This window comes from Bos taurus, chromosome 22 (assembly GCF_002263795.3).
Source record: "Bos taurus isolate L1 Dominette 01449 registration number 42190680 breed Hereford chromosome 22, ARS-UCD2.0, whole genome shotgun sequence".
In the NCBI taxonomy this organism is placed as follows: domain Eukaryota; kingdom Metazoa; phylum Chordata; class Mammalia; order Artiodactyla; family Bovidae; genus Bos; species Bos taurus.
This window is the reverse complement of record NC_037349.1, coordinates 52,920,324-52,938,100: the sequence shown is the minus strand read 5'-3', so window position 1 is coordinate 52,938,100 and position 17,777 is coordinate 52,920,324. Positions and strand designations below refer to the sequence as shown.

Here is a 17,777-nt window from a genome sequence, read left to right as displayed (position 1 = left end):
GCCCCCTGGAAGCCAGCCTTCCTCCTTTCTTTCTGTGGATTGAATTCTTGATCGGCCGACCTCAGTCCTGTGCTCAGCTGAAACAGGGATCCGGGAAGCTGGGAGCAGAGTTCAGGGCTGCAGGCTGGCTGAATCAGAGGCAGGCAGCCTGGAGGGTGACGACCAGGTTTGCTGGCTGGGCTCCAGGCTTTGATCCCCTCGGTTCCGGCTGTGCTCTGGGCCCACCCAGACCAGCCACAAGGGCTGCAACACACTATCCACTGGGGAGGGAAGCAGAGCTCTCCAAGCAAGCATGAGCAGGAATGGGGTGCGGGGCAAAGAAGGAAAACTGGTGGGAAGCAGGGAGCTGTGCCACGCAGCATGTCCCACAGCTCCTTCCTGTCCTTCCTGCTGCTGGCAGCGAGGGGCCACCATGGGCTTAATGTCAGTCACTAAGGGGTGCGAAGGTCAGGGCTGAGCCCCGTGGGGCTGCGGTGCAGCTCTGAGGACTCACATGGCTCCTGAGGTGAGGCGGGGGCACCCTCAGAGGAGAGGACTACAGGAGGTACCTGTCCCCTAGGATGCCAGCAAGCCACACCCTCCCTGTGTCCAGCCTCTTTACAGAACCCACTCATGCTGACTCGAACCTTTTCTCCCACGCATGTTGGTGGTCACACTTGTAAAGTGGTTTTCCTACATCGTCTTCCTCAAAGTTTTGGGTCAGGGTTCACTGTTGTGATGCTGGCCACTTGCAGCATGTTCAGTTCAGTTCAGTTCAGTTGCTCAGTCGTGTCCAGCTCTTTGCGACCCCATGAATCACAGCACGCCAGGCCTCCCTGTCCATCACCAACTCCCAGAGTTCACTCAAACTTATGTCCATTGAGTCAGTGATGCCATCCAGCCATCTCATCCTCTGTCATCCCCTTCTCCTGCCCCCAATCCCTCCCAGCATCAGGGTCTTTTCCAATGAGTCAACTCTTCACATTAGGTGGCCAAAGTATTGGAGTTTCAGCTTCAGCATCAGTCCTTCCAATGAACACCCAGGACTAATCTCCTTTAGAATGGACTGGTTGGACCTCCTTGCAGTCCAAGGGACTCTCAAGAGTCTTCTCCAACACTACAGTTCAAAAGCATCAATTCTTCAGTGCTCAATCTTCTTCACAGTCCAACTCTCACACCCATACATGACCACTGGAAAAACCATAGCCTTGACTAGATGGACCTTTGTTGGCAAAATAATGTCTCTGCTTTTCAATATGCTATCTAGGTTGGTCATAATTTTCCTTCCAAGGAGTAAGCATCTTTTAATTTCATGGCTGCAATCACCATCTGCAGTGATTTTGGAGCCCCAAAACATAAAGTCTGACACTGTTTCCACTGTTTCCCCATCTATTTCCCATGAAGTGATGGGACCGGATGCCATGATCTTCGTTTTCTGAATGTTGAGCTTTAAGCCAACTTTTTCACTCTCCTCTTTCACTTTCATCAAGAGGCTTTTGAGTTCCTCTTCACTTTCTGCCATAAGGGTGGTGTCATCTGCATATCTGAGGTTATTGATATTTCTCCCAGCAATCTTGATTCCAGCTTGTGCTTCTTCCAGCCCAGCGTTTCTCATGATGTACTCTGCATAGAAGTTAAATAAGCAGGGTGACAATATACAGCCTTGATGAACTCCTTTTCCTATTTGGAACCAGTCTGTTGTTCCATGTCTAGTTCTAACTGTTGCTTCCTGACCTGCATACAGGTTTCTCAAGAGGCAGATCAGGTTAGCTGTGGCTAACATTGACTGGTTGGGAACCAAGGCATCCTGAGCTCCAGGGAGGTGGGGATGGGGGGTGGGGGCCTGAGGCAGTGGACTGAGCTGAAGCTGGGAGGCGTCAGTGAGATACACACCACAGCTGCTGCCCTCCACGTAAAGGTCTTAGTAGAGAAACTGCCCTGGTGCACCTTCCTCGGAATCCTTTAAGGCTTGTCACAGCCGAGGAAGAGGAAGGACAAGGGGAGAAGGCTGGCAGGTCCTCTAGAAGCAAGGGGGAGGAGGGAGCACAGAGGTCTGGGTTCTGTGAAGAGCGGATGCTGCTTTGGGGAGCAGCTGCGCTCCACCTGGGGTCAGCTGCTCTGCAGGGAAAGCCCACCCCCCGGACGCCACACAGACAGACGCCCCACTCCCACCCTCAGGCCAGGCAGGAACAAGGAAGCAGCCTGGTTTCCTGCTTCCTCACCCACAGCAGGGCCTTTTCAGGCTGCGGGGAGGACGGCCCAAGGGAAAAATGATGTCACGGTTGGGAAGGGATGGTCTCAGATGGGCCAGTCACCTGGAACCTGGGGGCCATACCAACAAGCCATGAGACAAATGGCAGTCTTCAGCTTCCAACAGTGCCCCTGGGCTACAGGAGAGGCGTTTTCGATTCACCTCTCTGGACCTCAGTTTTCTCATCTCTAAAATGGGAGTAATAACCTCCCAGGGCTGTAGACAGGATTCGATATTTAAAAAAAAAAAACAAAAAAACTGGCACAGTGTCTGGCCCTTTAGAGAAATGTTAGCCCCAGCTTTGGCCAGCTGGGATCTGTCCCAAGTTGGTTCCCACATCCTTTTGGCATGCCTGCATCCTTTTGTTTTTTGAGAACTTCCTTATTTTCTGGCACCACAAGATGCTACAGGCTGACCTTGTACGTTTCCTGCCTGAAGCCTATAATCAGCTATTTTACCAAGGAGTCTTCCTTCCTTTTACTGGACAATGAGAATCAGAAACCAAAGTCTTAACACTGGGTGTTCTTGTTGCTGCTGGCCCTTCTCAACAGAGTGAGGCACCAAAGGTAAAGGCAACACGTGTAAATCACACGCTCAGATGTACTCACGCTGTTTCTGTATCCACCAGCTGAGTGCGTCCTGAGCTGCATACGATCTAAGCCGTCCTCAGGATTCACTCCAGCCTTCCTTCCTGGTGTGCACCTTCCCTCTCCTGCGGTACAAACGACCTTCTATCCACCTTCTATTTCAGCACACCTGTGAGGCAATTTTGGAATTGCAGCCCTCTAGAAAACACGTTTACCAGTTACAATTAGAGTATGCTCGTTCCAACTCCTGTCATCTTTAGCCTTATAATTCCCAGGCAAAACACTGTTTGCTACAGTGATTCAGATCAGCCCCTTTTCCCGTCAGCCACTTCAACGGGGTCCTGTCACACGTTTGTGTACAGTTTGTGTCAGTCATCAGCTTACTGCCTCCCAGCTCAGAATGCACCGGCAGCGGTCAGCGCATGCTCTGAGCTGGAATTCCTTTAGAGGGAGAGCGATGGTAAGCTTTCTCAGCAGGGGGAGCTGGAAGAACACAGCAGGAGAAAGGCGTCCTGCCACTTCCAGCGCTGGCGGTGGGGGGTTGGGGGGGACAGGGTGAGCCTGAGTGCAGGCAGTCTGGGCTGCCCATTTGTAGCCTGGGTCTGGTGATGACCTTTTCCAGAGCCCTCTCCACACAGATCCAGGAGTCCCACGCAGCCTGTGTGGCCTGCTCTGCGCTGGCACCCAGACTTCCTTTCCAAGCCCAGAGTCACACGCTGAGCTGCAGCCGCAGGGCAAGGCTCCAGGCTCTCAGAAGGCCTCCTGGCCCCGTGGCCCCTGGTGACCATCTCTGCTATCCCTGGACTGACCACACCTTCTCCCGGGAGACCCAGACCCCTTGCAAGACCCAGAGCCCTACTACAATACTATGTAGTTTCCTTATACCTTAGAATTATTCTTATATTATTGATTATTTGTTTATTAACTCTTCTGCTGCCCTAGAAGGACTCCCTGGGGGAGAGATGGTTTGTCCTGGCTCCAGAGAAATGGGTCCTGATTTAATAAAGCTGCCCCATCACGACCCCTTGGGACCAAGGCCAATGAGATGAGAAATGCAGACTCAAGCTGGTGGCCATGCCCCCGGACTGGTGGTTGGACAATTCTAAGTGCTGGTGAGGATTAAAGCAATTGAAACACTCATAAACTTCAAAAAAAAAAAAAAAATGGTGTATCTACCCAACTGGTGGGCTGCACCCCACAGGCCTACAAGGCCTGTGCTTGCCCCACCTCAATACCAAAGAAAGAGCCTGGAGTTGGGAACAGAGACACCAGCAGTTTAATGGATGGGGAAGCTTACCTGTCTGAAGCAAGATCTGGGAGCAACACCCCACCGTGTGAGGTGGAAGGCAGGCAGAACGTGGTGACAGTCTTTGCTCCCAGGGGGAAGACTGATCATCAGGTGGGCTCATTAATTACCAGGGAAACCAATTACCAGGGTGAGGTACACCCCTCACCATGCCTTTGATAAGAGCAACCAGCAGTTGGAGTGGAGACAACAATGTAGGAAGTTCAGTCACGTCAGCAGGGCGCAGGTGAAGCAGGCACTGGTCGGGGAGAGGATGTACAGAGCAAGAGAACACCCTGACCACACACCAACAGAAAGGCACGAGAAAATGTATCTTAAGAATACACACATTCCCATTATTTATAATAAGCAAATATTGGTGTGGCCAAATGCACTGCAATTTTCATCCAATGGAATATGTAAGATTGAGAATCAAAAAATGATGGTGACATGGCATGACATGGATGAATCTCACGTGCATACTACTGGGGAAGAGACATGTTAAAAGATAAACTGAGGCACATTAACATTTTCAAGATTTTGAGCACATATCAGCTGGAATCAGGCAGCACTAAACTGAAGATGGCTGGGTGTGCTCCATGGACAGGGGCTGGGGGCTTTTATAGAGAAGACACAGAAGCTAAACAAGGAAATTATCTTATTGGCTATAGCTTGTGCAGTGGCCTAATATGACAAAGTCTATTTGGCTGCTTGTGACTGGTCGTTCTTAAGTTTCATTTTCTCGGATTCCAGTGTGTTAGTTCTGGCTGAGGTTTCAGTTTGCTTTCTAAGGCTACCAGGGCAGCATGACCACCTTGTTCTAATGGACTCCTTGTTTAATTTCTTTAACACAGAGGGCTGTGTTAGACGTTTTAATGATAACATTTATTAAAAAATAATAGGGGACTTCCCTGGTGGTCCAGAGGCTAAGACTCCATGCTCCCAATGCAGGGGGCCTGTGTTCGATCCCTGGTCAGGGAATTGGATCCCACATGCCACAACTAAAAAACTATATGTGCCCCAACTGAGATCTAGTGCAGCCAAATAAATAAAAAGTCATGGTTGTTTGCTTTTTCACTTTTTTTTTTTTTTGCAATGTTAACAGAGTTATGGAAAAATAAAACTCAAAACACAAATAAAGATGCTTCAAGAGAGAACAAAGGGGCTTCCCTGGCGGCTCAGATAGTAAGGAATCCACCTGCAATGCAGGAGACCTGGGTTCTATCCTTGGATCAGGAAGATCCCCTAGAGAAGGGAGTGGCAACCCACTCCAGTACTTTTGCCCGCTTTGGGGATCTCCATATTCAAGCCAGAGCAGGTGGGGAGCTCTGTAGTCAGGTACCTGGGGTCTCAGAGGGCCCCAAGCCTCTCCTGAAGGAAGTAGGGGATGAAGCACCTCAGGGTGTGGCCATGCCCTCCCACCCACATGGGGACCTTGTAGCCTCATCTCCAGGGCACAGGAACTGCAAGAGCTTCTGTCTCCAGTGGGTGGAAGAGTAGGCTTGGACAGCTTAGTGTCCGTGAAACACTGTCCCACAGAGGCTTGGCACAAGCAAGGAAGTAAAGAACAAGAGCAAGGATGAAGAGGTACAGGCATTCGAAGGAGGGCCCTGGATGGCTGTGTCTTGCTTTGTGTCTCTCCTCCTGGATTCTCAGGACAGCAGCCCAGTTGATAAGGACTTTCAAATGTTAGAATGAGAAAGGGCAACTGAGCCTGTCTCCACCACTAATAGGGCTTTGGAGATAGAAAGGTGTGTTCCCAGTTAAAGGTGAGCAAACAGCAGAGTCAGGCTGAGACTCGCCCCTCCCAACGGAGTCCAGGGCACTCCTTTGGTAATATTTCGCTGGACGAAGTCACACATTCCGCATCTTTTAAAATCCCCCGTGGAACCACGTCCTGTACTTGAAACTGAGCCAGAATCAACTGACCTTTGTCCCTGAGGCAAAGACCTGGTTCAGGAGCCCAGTCCAGGGACCTAAGGAGAGAGTGGATCTGAGCTCTTCTAAAGTACGAAACCTCATGTCGCACTCAAGATCCGTCAGAGCCGGGGAGACTGCCAGGGTCCAGCCCCGGTTGGGTCCAGGGATTCCCTCAGGAGGACGGTGTTGGCGAAAGAATAGATAAAAGGAGAAAGAGATAAGGAAAGAATTTTGCAGTTAAGAAAATAGAGGAGAGAAAAGAGGCTGATATTCTTTGGTTTACGCAGAAAGCCAATAAAGCCCCAGCACAGGACTTGCTCTGTTCACGTAGGCCGCAGGCACCCTCTCGAATAGCTGAAGGTGCCCCACCTTAGGCACCTTCTCGAGTGGATCTTAGAAGCCCAGGCAGGAAAGTGAATGCAGAGGGCCCTTGCACTCCAGGGAATCAGCCTGAAAAGGAAAAGGAAAAAGAAATAACACGGGGAGACCAAGCCTGATGAGCATGGCCCACACTTTATTTTCCAAAGTAGTTTTTATACCTTAAGTTGTGCATGGAGGATAATGGGAGGGGGGTTAGAGTCATGCAAGGTCAGCAGTCCTTGATCCTTATCAAAGCCAGGCTTTCTTTCTGCAAGCTTATCATATGTAAAAGCTTTAGGTGATTTACATCATCTTCTGGCCAGGAGGCCTGTTAACATTTTATGACCCTTTCTTCAGAAAACTTATTTTTCTCTAAAGGTGATTATTCTAAAGTCAGGCACCACCCTCTGAAAGCATTAGGTAAAGTTGCATTCCTATAGGGCAAAAGTGTGGTGGGCTATAACAAGAAAAGAATTAACTCAAGCGTCCAAGGTTACAAACATTAAAGCTACTACTTACATTTCTATATACCAACTATATTAATCAATACACTCCCAGGGACACAGTAGGTAAGGGATATGGAAACTTGGCAGCAAGCATTAGCTCAACAAAGAAATCCTCTACTAGTTCTATTCTAACAATTTTAACTCTCTGAGAAGCTCTGCATTGTTAGACTATCTTAAGCTTCCCGTGCCTCTCGAGGTTGGGAGGCTGTGAACAATCACATGTGTAGCTGCAGGAATCTGAACAAACCTGTCAGGCAAGCTAGAAAGTCATCAGAATTGAATTGAATTTAATTGAATTGAAACACTCCTATTATGAAACAGTGAATTGAAACAGTCCTATTATGCCCAGGAGACTTATTAACTAGAATTTTAAGTTGATTTTCTTACAGAGAAAGGTGGTCGGGGATAGCCCTCTGTTAATGTCAGAAGAGTTGGTGAAAGTTGTGAAATAGTAAAACAGACAGATTTTGGTTTTGGGGTAGATGCTCAGGCAGGTCCAGGGGGCCTCTCAAGCCCCGACTTGCCTTGCCCGTCAGGGCTCTCCCACATGACCTTGTCATGGGTAGGAACTCCCATGCTGGCTCCCGGCAGGAGACACTGCCACACCCAGCTCACTGCGATGGCAGAGATGGCAGAGATGGATCTGGACATGAAGGTGTGGAAGCGAGTGTTCCAGGAATTAATTCAGGAGGTGAAGCCATGTCACACATGGCAACTCACACTGGACAAAAGCCTTCTTCCTAACATCCTGAAGCCAGGGTGGGCACAATACCAGCAGCGGACCTTCGCCCGGTGAGTAGGGAGTGCGATGGAAATATTCCAGAAAATTCTTGCTCATTTCTTCTTACTTCATACACTCATTACTTTTCTTCTGCTCGTGCTTGTAAATTGGAGATTACAGGAAGGTGCCCATCATCCAAGATGCTTTAGCTTCATTAAAATTTTTTTCCTTATTACACTGAACCGCAAAATGAAAGCAAGACTGAGCTAATGCCCAGAGAGAGAAAAAACAAGCTGTGAGTGGTGAGAAGCAGTGAGGAAAAGAGAAGGGGAGGAAGGGAGGCTATTGCGCTCAGCCACACGAGAGCTGGATGAGCAAGGCTCAGGGCACATGTTCCCTGCTTTGGGGACACCTGGGATCCAACACAGAGTCTGTGGTGGGGAGGCCCTGTGTGCTAAGACCCCCTCAGAGAAGGGGTGGAGGGTGGTGAGGAGCTGAGCAACACACAGCAAACCTTGGCCCTCTCTACTCCGAGCTGATGGAGTCTTTTTATTTTTATTTTTTAAAACTCAGTTTTATCTATTTATTTATTTTTGCCTGCGCCGGGTCTTCACTGCTCTTGTACTGGCTTCTCACCGCAGCGGGTTCTCTTGTTGCAGAGCACAGGCTGTAGGCACACGGGCTTCAGTAGTTGCAGCACATGGACTCAGTAGTTGTGGCGCACAGGCTTTAGATACTCTGAGGCATGTGGGATCTTCCCCAACCAGGGACTGAACCCATGACCCCTGCACTGGCAGGCAGATTCCTATCCACTGCAGCACTGCAGAAGTCTGATGGAGTCTTTTAAAAATAGGACCTTCTGAGGTCATTCAAAGTCTAGCCCTCTCTTTTCCAGTTGGGAGAGTGGAACCTCAAGGGTTGGGGGTGGGGGCCTAGGGCCCCATCCCAGAACTGGGGCCGTGCTCAATCCCTTTTCTGGGAGAGGATCCAGGCAGAGGAAGCAGAGCTCTTCTCTCCTGGTGGTGTATGTTTTCCTGGGCCAGGAGCATCAGAGCAGAGTCTCAGCTCACTGCTTACAGTCTGGAGGCTGGAAGTCCAAGATCAAGGTGCCAGCTACTCTTCTGGGCCACAGGCTTCTTGTTGTGTCCTTACGTGGCAGAAGGAGCTGAGTTGCTCTGCCGGCTTGCTTCTGTAGGAGCACTAATCTGAGTCCCCAGGGCTCTGCCCTCACATCCTAATCACCTCCTAAAGGCTCCACTTTCTAACACCATCACCTTGGGTGTTAGGATCCCAATGTGGAAATTTGGGGGGTACACAAACATTCAGACTGCAGCATTTATCCACATCCACTTGTATCTATTTGTGGATTTCAGTTCAGGGTTCTTGGGGCTCTTGTACATATAGCCTCTGATCCACTTACATCTACATGTGAGGAAGCCTTGGTTTGGGGTCAAGAGACTGGAGCTCCAGTCCTGGCTCTTCCACTTGCTGGGTCTCCAGGCATGACATGTTTCCAGGGTGTGCCTCATCTCTAAAATGATTACACTGGACTTGGAATTTTCCCAAAGTCCCTTCCAGCTCCAAGGGTTTGTGATTTGCTGTTTTCATGGCAGACATACCCGTGGGTCACACTGTGTGTCGGTGGCATGATGGAGACAGGAACATGGGGCTCAGGATTTCTTCCCACTAATCCACGACCCCCATCAAATCACGTCTCTGTGTGTCCTTCCCACACAGCCCACAACTTGGTCATATTGAGCCAAGTTATGGGTCTTGTCTTCTGTCTCCATAGGTTCCAGTGTTCCTTGTGCTCTCGAAACTGGGCCTCTGCCCAAGTTCAGGTCCTTTTCCACATGCACTGGAGTGAGGGGGAATCCAGGGGGCAGGTGAAGATGAGAGTCTTTGCCCAGAGGTGTCAGAAGTGCTCCCAGCCTTCGTTTGAGGTTCCCGAGTTCACAGAAGAGAACATCTCAAGGATCCTGAACAACCTGGTGTTGCAAATTCTGAAGAAATGCTATAGAGAAGGAATTAAGTTCGTGAACAGTCCTATGATTAAGGCCATTGCTCTCAAAGGGCCACATAACAGTGACAACTGCGAGGCATGTCTGCAGGGTGTTTGTGTCCAGAATGACATAGGTCTGGCTGTGCAGTCACCAGTAGCCCTGTCCTTTCCCACAGTAAGCTCGCCCACCCTTGGGATCACTGCTGAAATGCCTTCTCCCACGAGTGGAAGCACCAGAGGGGAAGCAGTGATGAAAAAGAAGGTATTACCCAGATCGTGGTTTCCTGAGCCCACACCAGCTGAGAGCCTCCCTACTTCGTGGAGCCCAAGAATGAACACCAGCTTCCAGAGGGAGAGAAGAGACCAGGATTCCTCCTGCGATCAGAGCTTCTATTCCCACCCAGCCCAGCATCCCAGGAGCACAGGCATTGGTTGCTGCTGTTTCATCCTCACTTTAATTGTAATTATAATCATCATCGTAGCTGTAATTGTGGTAGCAGTCACTATCAGAGCCTCAAAAGCTTGATCGGTGAGTTTATAAAATCAGACACACAGTCATCTACTGTATAATCCCACTGACGCAAAATATTCAGATTAGGTAAATCTAGAGACCGGAAGTAGATTTAGGGATGCCAATCAAAGCACAGGGAAAGGAGAAATGGTGGACAACTATATAATCTGTATGGTGTTTTGGGGGAGTGACAAAAATATTTTAGAGGTGATGGCTGCACAACACTGTGAATGCACCAAATGCCACTGCTGTGTTCACTTAAAAATGGCTAATTTAACGTAAAGCTCACCTCAATGAAAAACAAACAAAAACACTGTAATTTCATTCATTCTCTGCAGAACTGAGACTGAGGCGTTTATGGCTCATGGAACCATTTGGAAATCTCATGCAACCCGGGGGCCCTCTCACCAGAATACTTTGCACAGACCTTCTGTTGTCAGTCTGTGGAGGTGTTTGCTGTTCAAAGCATTTGCCTGAAAATCCAGGTTCTAGGTCACAGGTCTCCACTGAGGAACTAACACACGGCTGAGGGGTGAGGCAGGAAGCTCCACCAAGGTGGGCAGTTATCCTGCCAAGGTCCATTTAACTTATTCTTTGTACTTTACTATTTCTTGTCACATGTTTTGCAATGTATGTTATTAGCAGAATGGGATAATGATGTGATAAATAAATACACACCCATTTGGTGTGTGTGTTCAGTTTCTCATTGACAGGGTTGCACAACCAAAATCATCAGGGTGGTTGGTGGTGGGGGAACCCTGCTCTGAAGGACCAAGGGTGGAAGCCTGAGCGTGGAGTCTCAGCTAGATTCTGAAATCCAGTTGTTTTTGTACAAGTTTGCTGTTCTGATTAATGAGAACTATTTTAAGACTCATTCTCACATCTTCTTTTAAACGTAGAAATAGGAATCCTCCCATTTACGTGGCTAAAATGAAAGCAAAAGTCATTTACAGCAAATGCTCCTTTTCCCTAACCCTCGTCCCCTTCTCCATCCGTCTGCCCCCTCATCAGTGTCAGCGGTTCCCACAAGCACAGGGGTGGTCTGGTCCAACCCGGCCTGCAGGCTGCTCCCTCTGGGGCAATCTCTACAACTACATCACTTTGCAAAACTGAACCTTTGTAGCCATTAAGCAACAACTCCCCCTTTCTCCTTCCCCCTAGGCCCTGCTAAGCAACATTCTTCTGTCCGTTTCTTTAAATTTGACTTTAGATATCTCATATGTGTGGAATTATGTAGTGTTTGTCTTCTTGTAACTGGTTCATTTCACTTAGCATAATACCCTCAAGGTTCACCCATGTTGTAGTATGTGACAGGATTTCACTTCCTTTCTGGGGCTGAATAATATTCCAGTCTATGTATGCACCATATTTTGTTTATCCAGTCATCTGTTGATAGACACTTGGGTTGCTTCCATCTCTTGGATGCTGGAACTAGTGCTTCTGTGAACTTGGTGCACAAATATCTCTTGAGACTCTGCTTGCAACTCTTTGGGATATATACTCAGAAGTGGAACTGCAAGATCATATGATAATTCTATTTTAATTTTTTGAGGAACCTCCAAACTGTTCTGTAATTGCACCATGTTACAATCCCAACATAAGGATTCCAATTTCTTCACATTCTAGCCAACATTTATTTCATTTATTTTATGTTTTTTTTTTAACATGTAAGCACCATATCAATGGTGTAAGGTGATATCGTATTTTTGATTTGCATTTCTAGACAATGCATTTTTTTTATGATGAAAGTTTAATCTTCCAAGGCAATATCAGAAATAATATTTGTAAGAACTCAGCACAGAGATAACTACTGGGAACACAACCCAAATGTGTGGGTAAATTTTTCACAGACTTGAGCACAGTCTACATACCTGTATTAGACAAGTCGCTATTAGACTTAAAATAAATAGCAGGACAAGACAGAGAAAACACATGCCTAAGAAACAAGCACGTAGGAGAAATGAGGGGGCCCCACAGCCCATAAACACCTGGAAGCTGTGTGACCAGTGAGGTGGGAAGACATGCTGGATCATTAACATAAAAAGGGGTTCAGGGCTTCCCCGATGGCTCAGTGGTAAAGAATCCACCTGCCAGTTCAGGGCACACTGGTTCAATCCCTGGTCTGGGAAGATCCCATACGCCTCAGAGCAACTAAAACTCCTGTGCCACAACTATTGAGCCTGTGCCCCGGAGCCACAACTCCTGCACCCACGTGCCATAGCTTCTGAAGCCTGCGTGCCCTAGAGTGCATGTTCTACCACAGGAGAAGCCCCCACAGTGAGAAACCTGCACACCACACTAGAGAGTAGCCCCAGCTCACCGCAACTAGAGAGAAAGCCTGAGCAGCGACGAAGACCTAGCACAGCCAAAAACAAAAAGCAAAATCAAAAATTTTTAATTAAAATTGTTTTTAAAAAGGGGGTTCCTAGTGGAAAGCAAATCATTACATCTTAAAGTGGGGATCAGCCTTAAAGATTGTCTTCTCCACCTCTATTGTTTGCAGGTGGGGAAAATGAGACTCCCCCAAAGTGAAGTGATTTTTCTCAGGATGGTAGAGTGCATTTGTAAAGGAGCTGGCCTTGCAATCCGGGCTCCTTGAGTTCCAGTGTTGACTATCGGTCCCTTCAGGAGGTTACCAAATATATTCAGAAAGTCACAAGAATAAACGTGCTCTCAGTGAGAACCAGATCTATTTTGGACCAATTCATCACTAGTACCTGAGTTACAGGAGCTACCTGGGGTTGACCAGTTACAAGTGAAAATAGATTGTGGTGTAGCAGCTGATTAGTAAAGACTGAAATCCTAACCCCAGACAGTGTCCCTCCTCCCCTCAAAGCCACACCTCTACCGCTGCAGGCTCAGCCTTGGGTCCTCTCTGTCCGCCTGGTGAATTTCACAGCCAAGGCAAATTCATCTGTGTACCATCGTATCTTCTTTGATCCCAGTACCAGGGTTCTGCTGCTTTCCTTCCTAAGAATTATGAGTTAAGGCCTACTCAGCTGTAATTTGCTTCTCCTGTAATTTATATTACACTGCAATAAAATGACAGAAGCATCTCAATTTTTCATTCTGATGACACAGCTGGAGACTCTAAGCAGAGATATTTGAGTTGCCTACGAACACTAAAGTTTGGCACCATTACAAATTTTAAAGCTCAGATGTAATTTCCTAATTTTTAGAAATAAAACCAATGTACATACCATAAAATAAGCATTTAAACCTAAGTACACCACAAAACAATAACTAAGAAGACACACATATGGCCAAAAGCACATGACAAAGTGTTCAACATCACTAATTATCAGAGAAATGCAAGTCAAAACTTCAATGAGGTATCACGTCACATGGGTCAGAAAGTGTGACATCATCAAAAAATCTACAAACAATAAATGCTGGAGAGTGTGTGGAGAAAAGGGAACCCTCCTACACTATTGATGGGCATGTAAATTGGCACAGCCACTGTGGAGAACAGTTTGTGTGTTCAGTCGCTCGGTCATGTTCGACCCTTTGTGACCCCATGGACTGTAGTCCACCGGGCCCCTCTGTCTATGGGAGTTTCCTGGCAAGAGTACTGGAGTGGGTTGCCATTTCCTTCTCTAGGGGATCTTCCCAACCCTGGGACTGAACCCACGTCTCCTGCATTGGCAGGCAGATTCTTTACCGCTGAACCACCAGGAAAGCTGGATAACAGAATGGTGTTTCCTTAAAAAATTAAAAATAGAGCTACCATATGATCCAGCAATTCCATTCCTGGACATATATCTGATGTAAAACATACTTCTAAAAGATACATGCACCCCAGTGCTCACTGCAGCACCATATGCAGTCTAAATGTCCACTGACAGAGGAAAGTATAAAGATGTGGTATGTGTATGCTGCTGCTGCTGCTAAGTCGCTTCAGTCGTGTCCGACTCTGTGCGACCCCATAGACGGCAGCCCACCAGGCCCCACCGTCCCTGGGATTCTCCAGGCAAGAACACTGGAGTGGGTTGCCATTTCCTCCTCCAATGCATGAAAGTAAAAAGTGAAAGTGAAGTCACCCAGTCGTGTCCGACCTTTAGCGACCCCATGGACTGCAGCCTACCAGGCTCCTCCATCCGTGGGATTTTCCAGGCAAGACTACTGGAGTGGGGTGCCACTGAGCCATAAAAAAAGAATGAAATGATGCCATCTGCAGCAACATGGACGGACCTAGAGATGATCACACTAAGAGAACTAAGTCAGACAGAGAGACAAACACCACATACATCACTCGTATGTGGAATCTAATTTTTAAAAATAATACAAATGCTCTTCTTTATAAAACAGAAACAGACTCTACAGACTTCAAAAACAAACTTTCAGTTACCAAAGGGGAAATGTGGGGGGAGGGATAAATTAGCAGCTTGGGATTAACATACAGACATTATAAAATAGATAACCTACCGTAGAGCACAGGAACTCTACTCAATATTCTGTAATAAGCTATAAAGAATCTGACAAAGAATGAATATATGTATAACTGAATCGCTTTGCTGTACACCTGTAACTAACACAACATCATACATCAACTACACTTCAATTAAAAAAAAAATCACTAAAGGTATCTAAGTTTTCTTTCCATTCAAAAGTAGGGAGATGCATCAAGGCAGGAAAGAATAGGAGGGGAAGACAGTAACTGCTTTCCAGAGATTGCTCCTCACAGTCCTGAGTTACTCTAAACTGGTGTTTGGCAAGCATGTCAAATGGTCGTTCTAGACAGCTAAAGTCAAGAAATCTAGTGTAGGTCTTGTTATTAATTAAAACGCACTACTCAATGATTTCACCCAAGTGTCTTTACCCCTTTACTTTCAACATATGAAAAATGGGTATCATAATAAGCTTTTGGAACCAGGACATTTTTCTCCTAAGAATTATATTTTCTTTCATTCATATTGCTTTAATATTTATACCTATATTCTACGTAAATTACTTTTCCAAATTATGAATCAATCCATATGCATCATGTAAAATGTTCAGATGGCTCTTATTTCCACTAAGATACTTAATCTACTTTAGAATCTTTCTGCATTTTTACATTTATATGAGTAAAGAGTATTTCTACAAGCCTCATGTTTAAGCTATATTTATTTAATTATGTTATTAAACATAATAAACATTATGGGATGTTATATAATACGAAATAATTACATATCAATGTATTCAGTACTTTTTCAGTTATTTTTATGTAACATCGATTTAAGGGTTTTTTTTGCACAAAAGACTGGTTTTATTGAAATAAATTTTACATGAGTTATGGACAGTCAATTTATGTGAAAGCCCTCATTTCCCCCCTTTTGAGGTACATTTTCCATTTGGCTGTTATGTAACATATGCTGTGGCATGAGATAAAATTCCAAAATCATTCACATAGTACAACTGATAAATTTGCATTATATTTGTAAAGTGCTATAAATAAAAACACAACTGTTTGAGGTTCAATTAAAGTGACTTCTCATTTAATTGAGAAAAGAGACTCTCCTACTCTTTTCATCTCTTAACCTACCTCTCAGAGTTTGCCTTTAAGTTGAAGCAGTGCTCTATGGAACCATTACTATGTGGCTTTAGATTGTTCTGTCTGCTTTATATCTGTCGAGGATAAAATATTTAGAAGTATGATTAAACCTATGAAGACAAAATATTGAGTGTCAGTATTAATCCCTTGGTTCTTCAGATAAAGAAATAAAAATCATTCATTTCTAGTCCTGATTACGGAGAAGGCAATGGCACCCCACTCCAGTACTCTTGCCTGGAAAATCCCATGGATGGAGGAGACTGGTGGGCTGCAGTCCATGGGGTCGCTAAGAGTCGGACACGACTGAAGCAACTTAGCAGCAGCAGCAGCAGCAGTCCTGATTAACTTCTGAAAAACCTAACTGACTTGACTTGTGCTGTCCAACATGGTGTTACCTTTGGCTATTTAAATTTAAGTGTAATTGAAAATTTACCAGACATTGTTCAAGAGCTCAAGAAGCACATACATTTGTCAGTTACTAAATTAGACAGCACAGATGCAGAGCACTTCCTTCACAGCAGAAAGTTCTACTGGACAGCACTTGGCTAGACCACAGAGGACTGGATTGATATTAACACATATGAATATATGCAATTTTTCCATCTTAGTCACAAAAGTTACTTGTTTAAACTTATCTTCAACATATTCACAATCTTGTTTATTTTAGCCCAAGATAATAGTATAAAAATAGATATTTGTATAATTTCTCCAAATCCTATAATGTGATACCAAAGTTCAAAGCCCCCTAACGAACTCCTTCTTTGCCCATGTAAACTCAGTCTCCTCTGCTCTCTGGACCGCAGTGGCTCACCCGTGAGCAAAGTCTTCCTCTGGCACCTCAGGGAAGCCTTGCGAGGGACTCCTCATCAGTGTGGACTAGTCATTCCTGCTACCTTATATGACGGGTATTGGAGGACGGGTCCCCGGAGGCAATGCCTCTGCTCTGTGCTCTGGCATGCATCCTGGGACCCCCAGGAGGCCCACTCGTGGCAGGCTGACCATCATGGAGGCCCCACCAGGCTTCCCATGACCGGCCAGGCCCACATGTCCTCCACTAGAGCCACCAGAGCACCACCTGAGCCCAGTGCCTGGACAGACAATCCAGCCTGTCCTTCTGCCTTCAAGGCCCAGGTTATCCCTAAAGTCTTTCCTGAAAGCCTAAACTTGGTAAAATACAACTTAAAACATACGAAAATAGCAATTTGTATAAACCCAAGGAAAACCGTCCTCAGTAAAAGAAACGATGCGTTAAAACTCTTTCAAAATAACAAAATAAACTCTCATCTGACTAGTTCAATATAAATACTCTTTTCAACACCCCTTTATCCCTGGATCTCCAAAAACAATGCAGTCAGCTTCAAAATTTGGTCTTTTAAGTGATAATTTTTAAAAATAACACATTTTTTAAAACATTAAATGTGTATTATTTGGAAACAAGTAAATGCAAATGAACCTTTAAATATCAATATATAAACCCACTTATCGATTCTCCAGTCCACAGAGAGAGGTATTCACATATTTGAAATTTGAAAGTCATTTTTCCTAATAACTACGACAATGGTTTCTAGACTTTGCCTTTAAGCCCAAGCCATTACTTCTCTATGACAACCCACAGCAGGAAGATTTACAGCTCCACAGGTCAGGAAAATTCTGTAGTCTTCTGATGGATGACATCAAAGCTGAAGGCTGAAAGATACTTTGGTGGTATAGCTGGGAACAGATTCTGCAACAAAAAGAAAAATATATACTCAACCACTCCACATCTTATTATGAAGTGTAACTACAGCAAAATTCAAATTATTGCCATTTCATACTCCAAGTATAGAGATAAATGCATTTATTTATCACCATTAAGTCAATCACGACAAATGTGTAGTCATGCTTCACAGATATTTAGACCTAAGATAGAAGAATACATTATTTAAGATTGATTTTTAATTTTTAAATTTATATATATTTTTTCTTTTTTTTTTCTGTGTGTTTGTTGCAGCACGCAAGTTTAGTTGCTATGTGTCATATAGGATCTAGTTCCTCAACCAGATATCAAACCTGTATCCCCTGCCTTGGAAGGCGGATTCTTAACCACTGGACCACCAGGGAAGTCCTGAAGATTAACTTATTA

The 17,777-nt window shown here is 45.7% G+C and overlaps 2 protein-coding genes across 4 annotated transcripts in view; one reads left to right on the top strand and one right to left on the bottom strand.

Annotated features, from left to right (window-relative positions):
- Positions 1-6,516: 6,516 nt before the first annotated feature.
- The window catches only part of LRRC2 (leucine rich repeat containing 2), a 47,763-nt gene continuing 36,502 nt past the window's right edge, over positions 6,517-17,777 (bottom strand). Inside the window, exon 10 of one of the 2 annotated variants that reach the window (XM_059879820.1) lies at positions 6,517-17,378. In XM_059879820.1, the coding sequence (XP_059735803.1) occupies positions 17,329-17,378 (50 nt within the window). In that variant the 3' untranslated portion in view covers positions 6,517-17,328. 2 annotated transcript variants of the gene reach the window in all.
- RTP3 (receptor transporter protein 3) lies at positions 7,436-10,832 on the top strand. 2 transcript variants are annotated; one of them, XM_010817952.4, is made up of 3 exons: positions 7,436-7,680; positions 9,402-10,140; positions 10,461-10,832. In XM_010817952.4, the coding sequence occupies exons 1-2, from the start codon at positions 7,436-7,438 to the stop codon at positions 10,135-10,137; spliced, it is 981 nt and encodes a 326-aa protein (XP_010816254.1). In that variant the 3' UTR covers positions 10,138-10,140; positions 10,461-10,832. The 2 variants fall into 2 exon arrangements, with proteins under 2 accessions (XP_010816254.1, XP_002697139.3); XM_002697093.7 differs by having other exon boundaries at positions 9,402-10,832.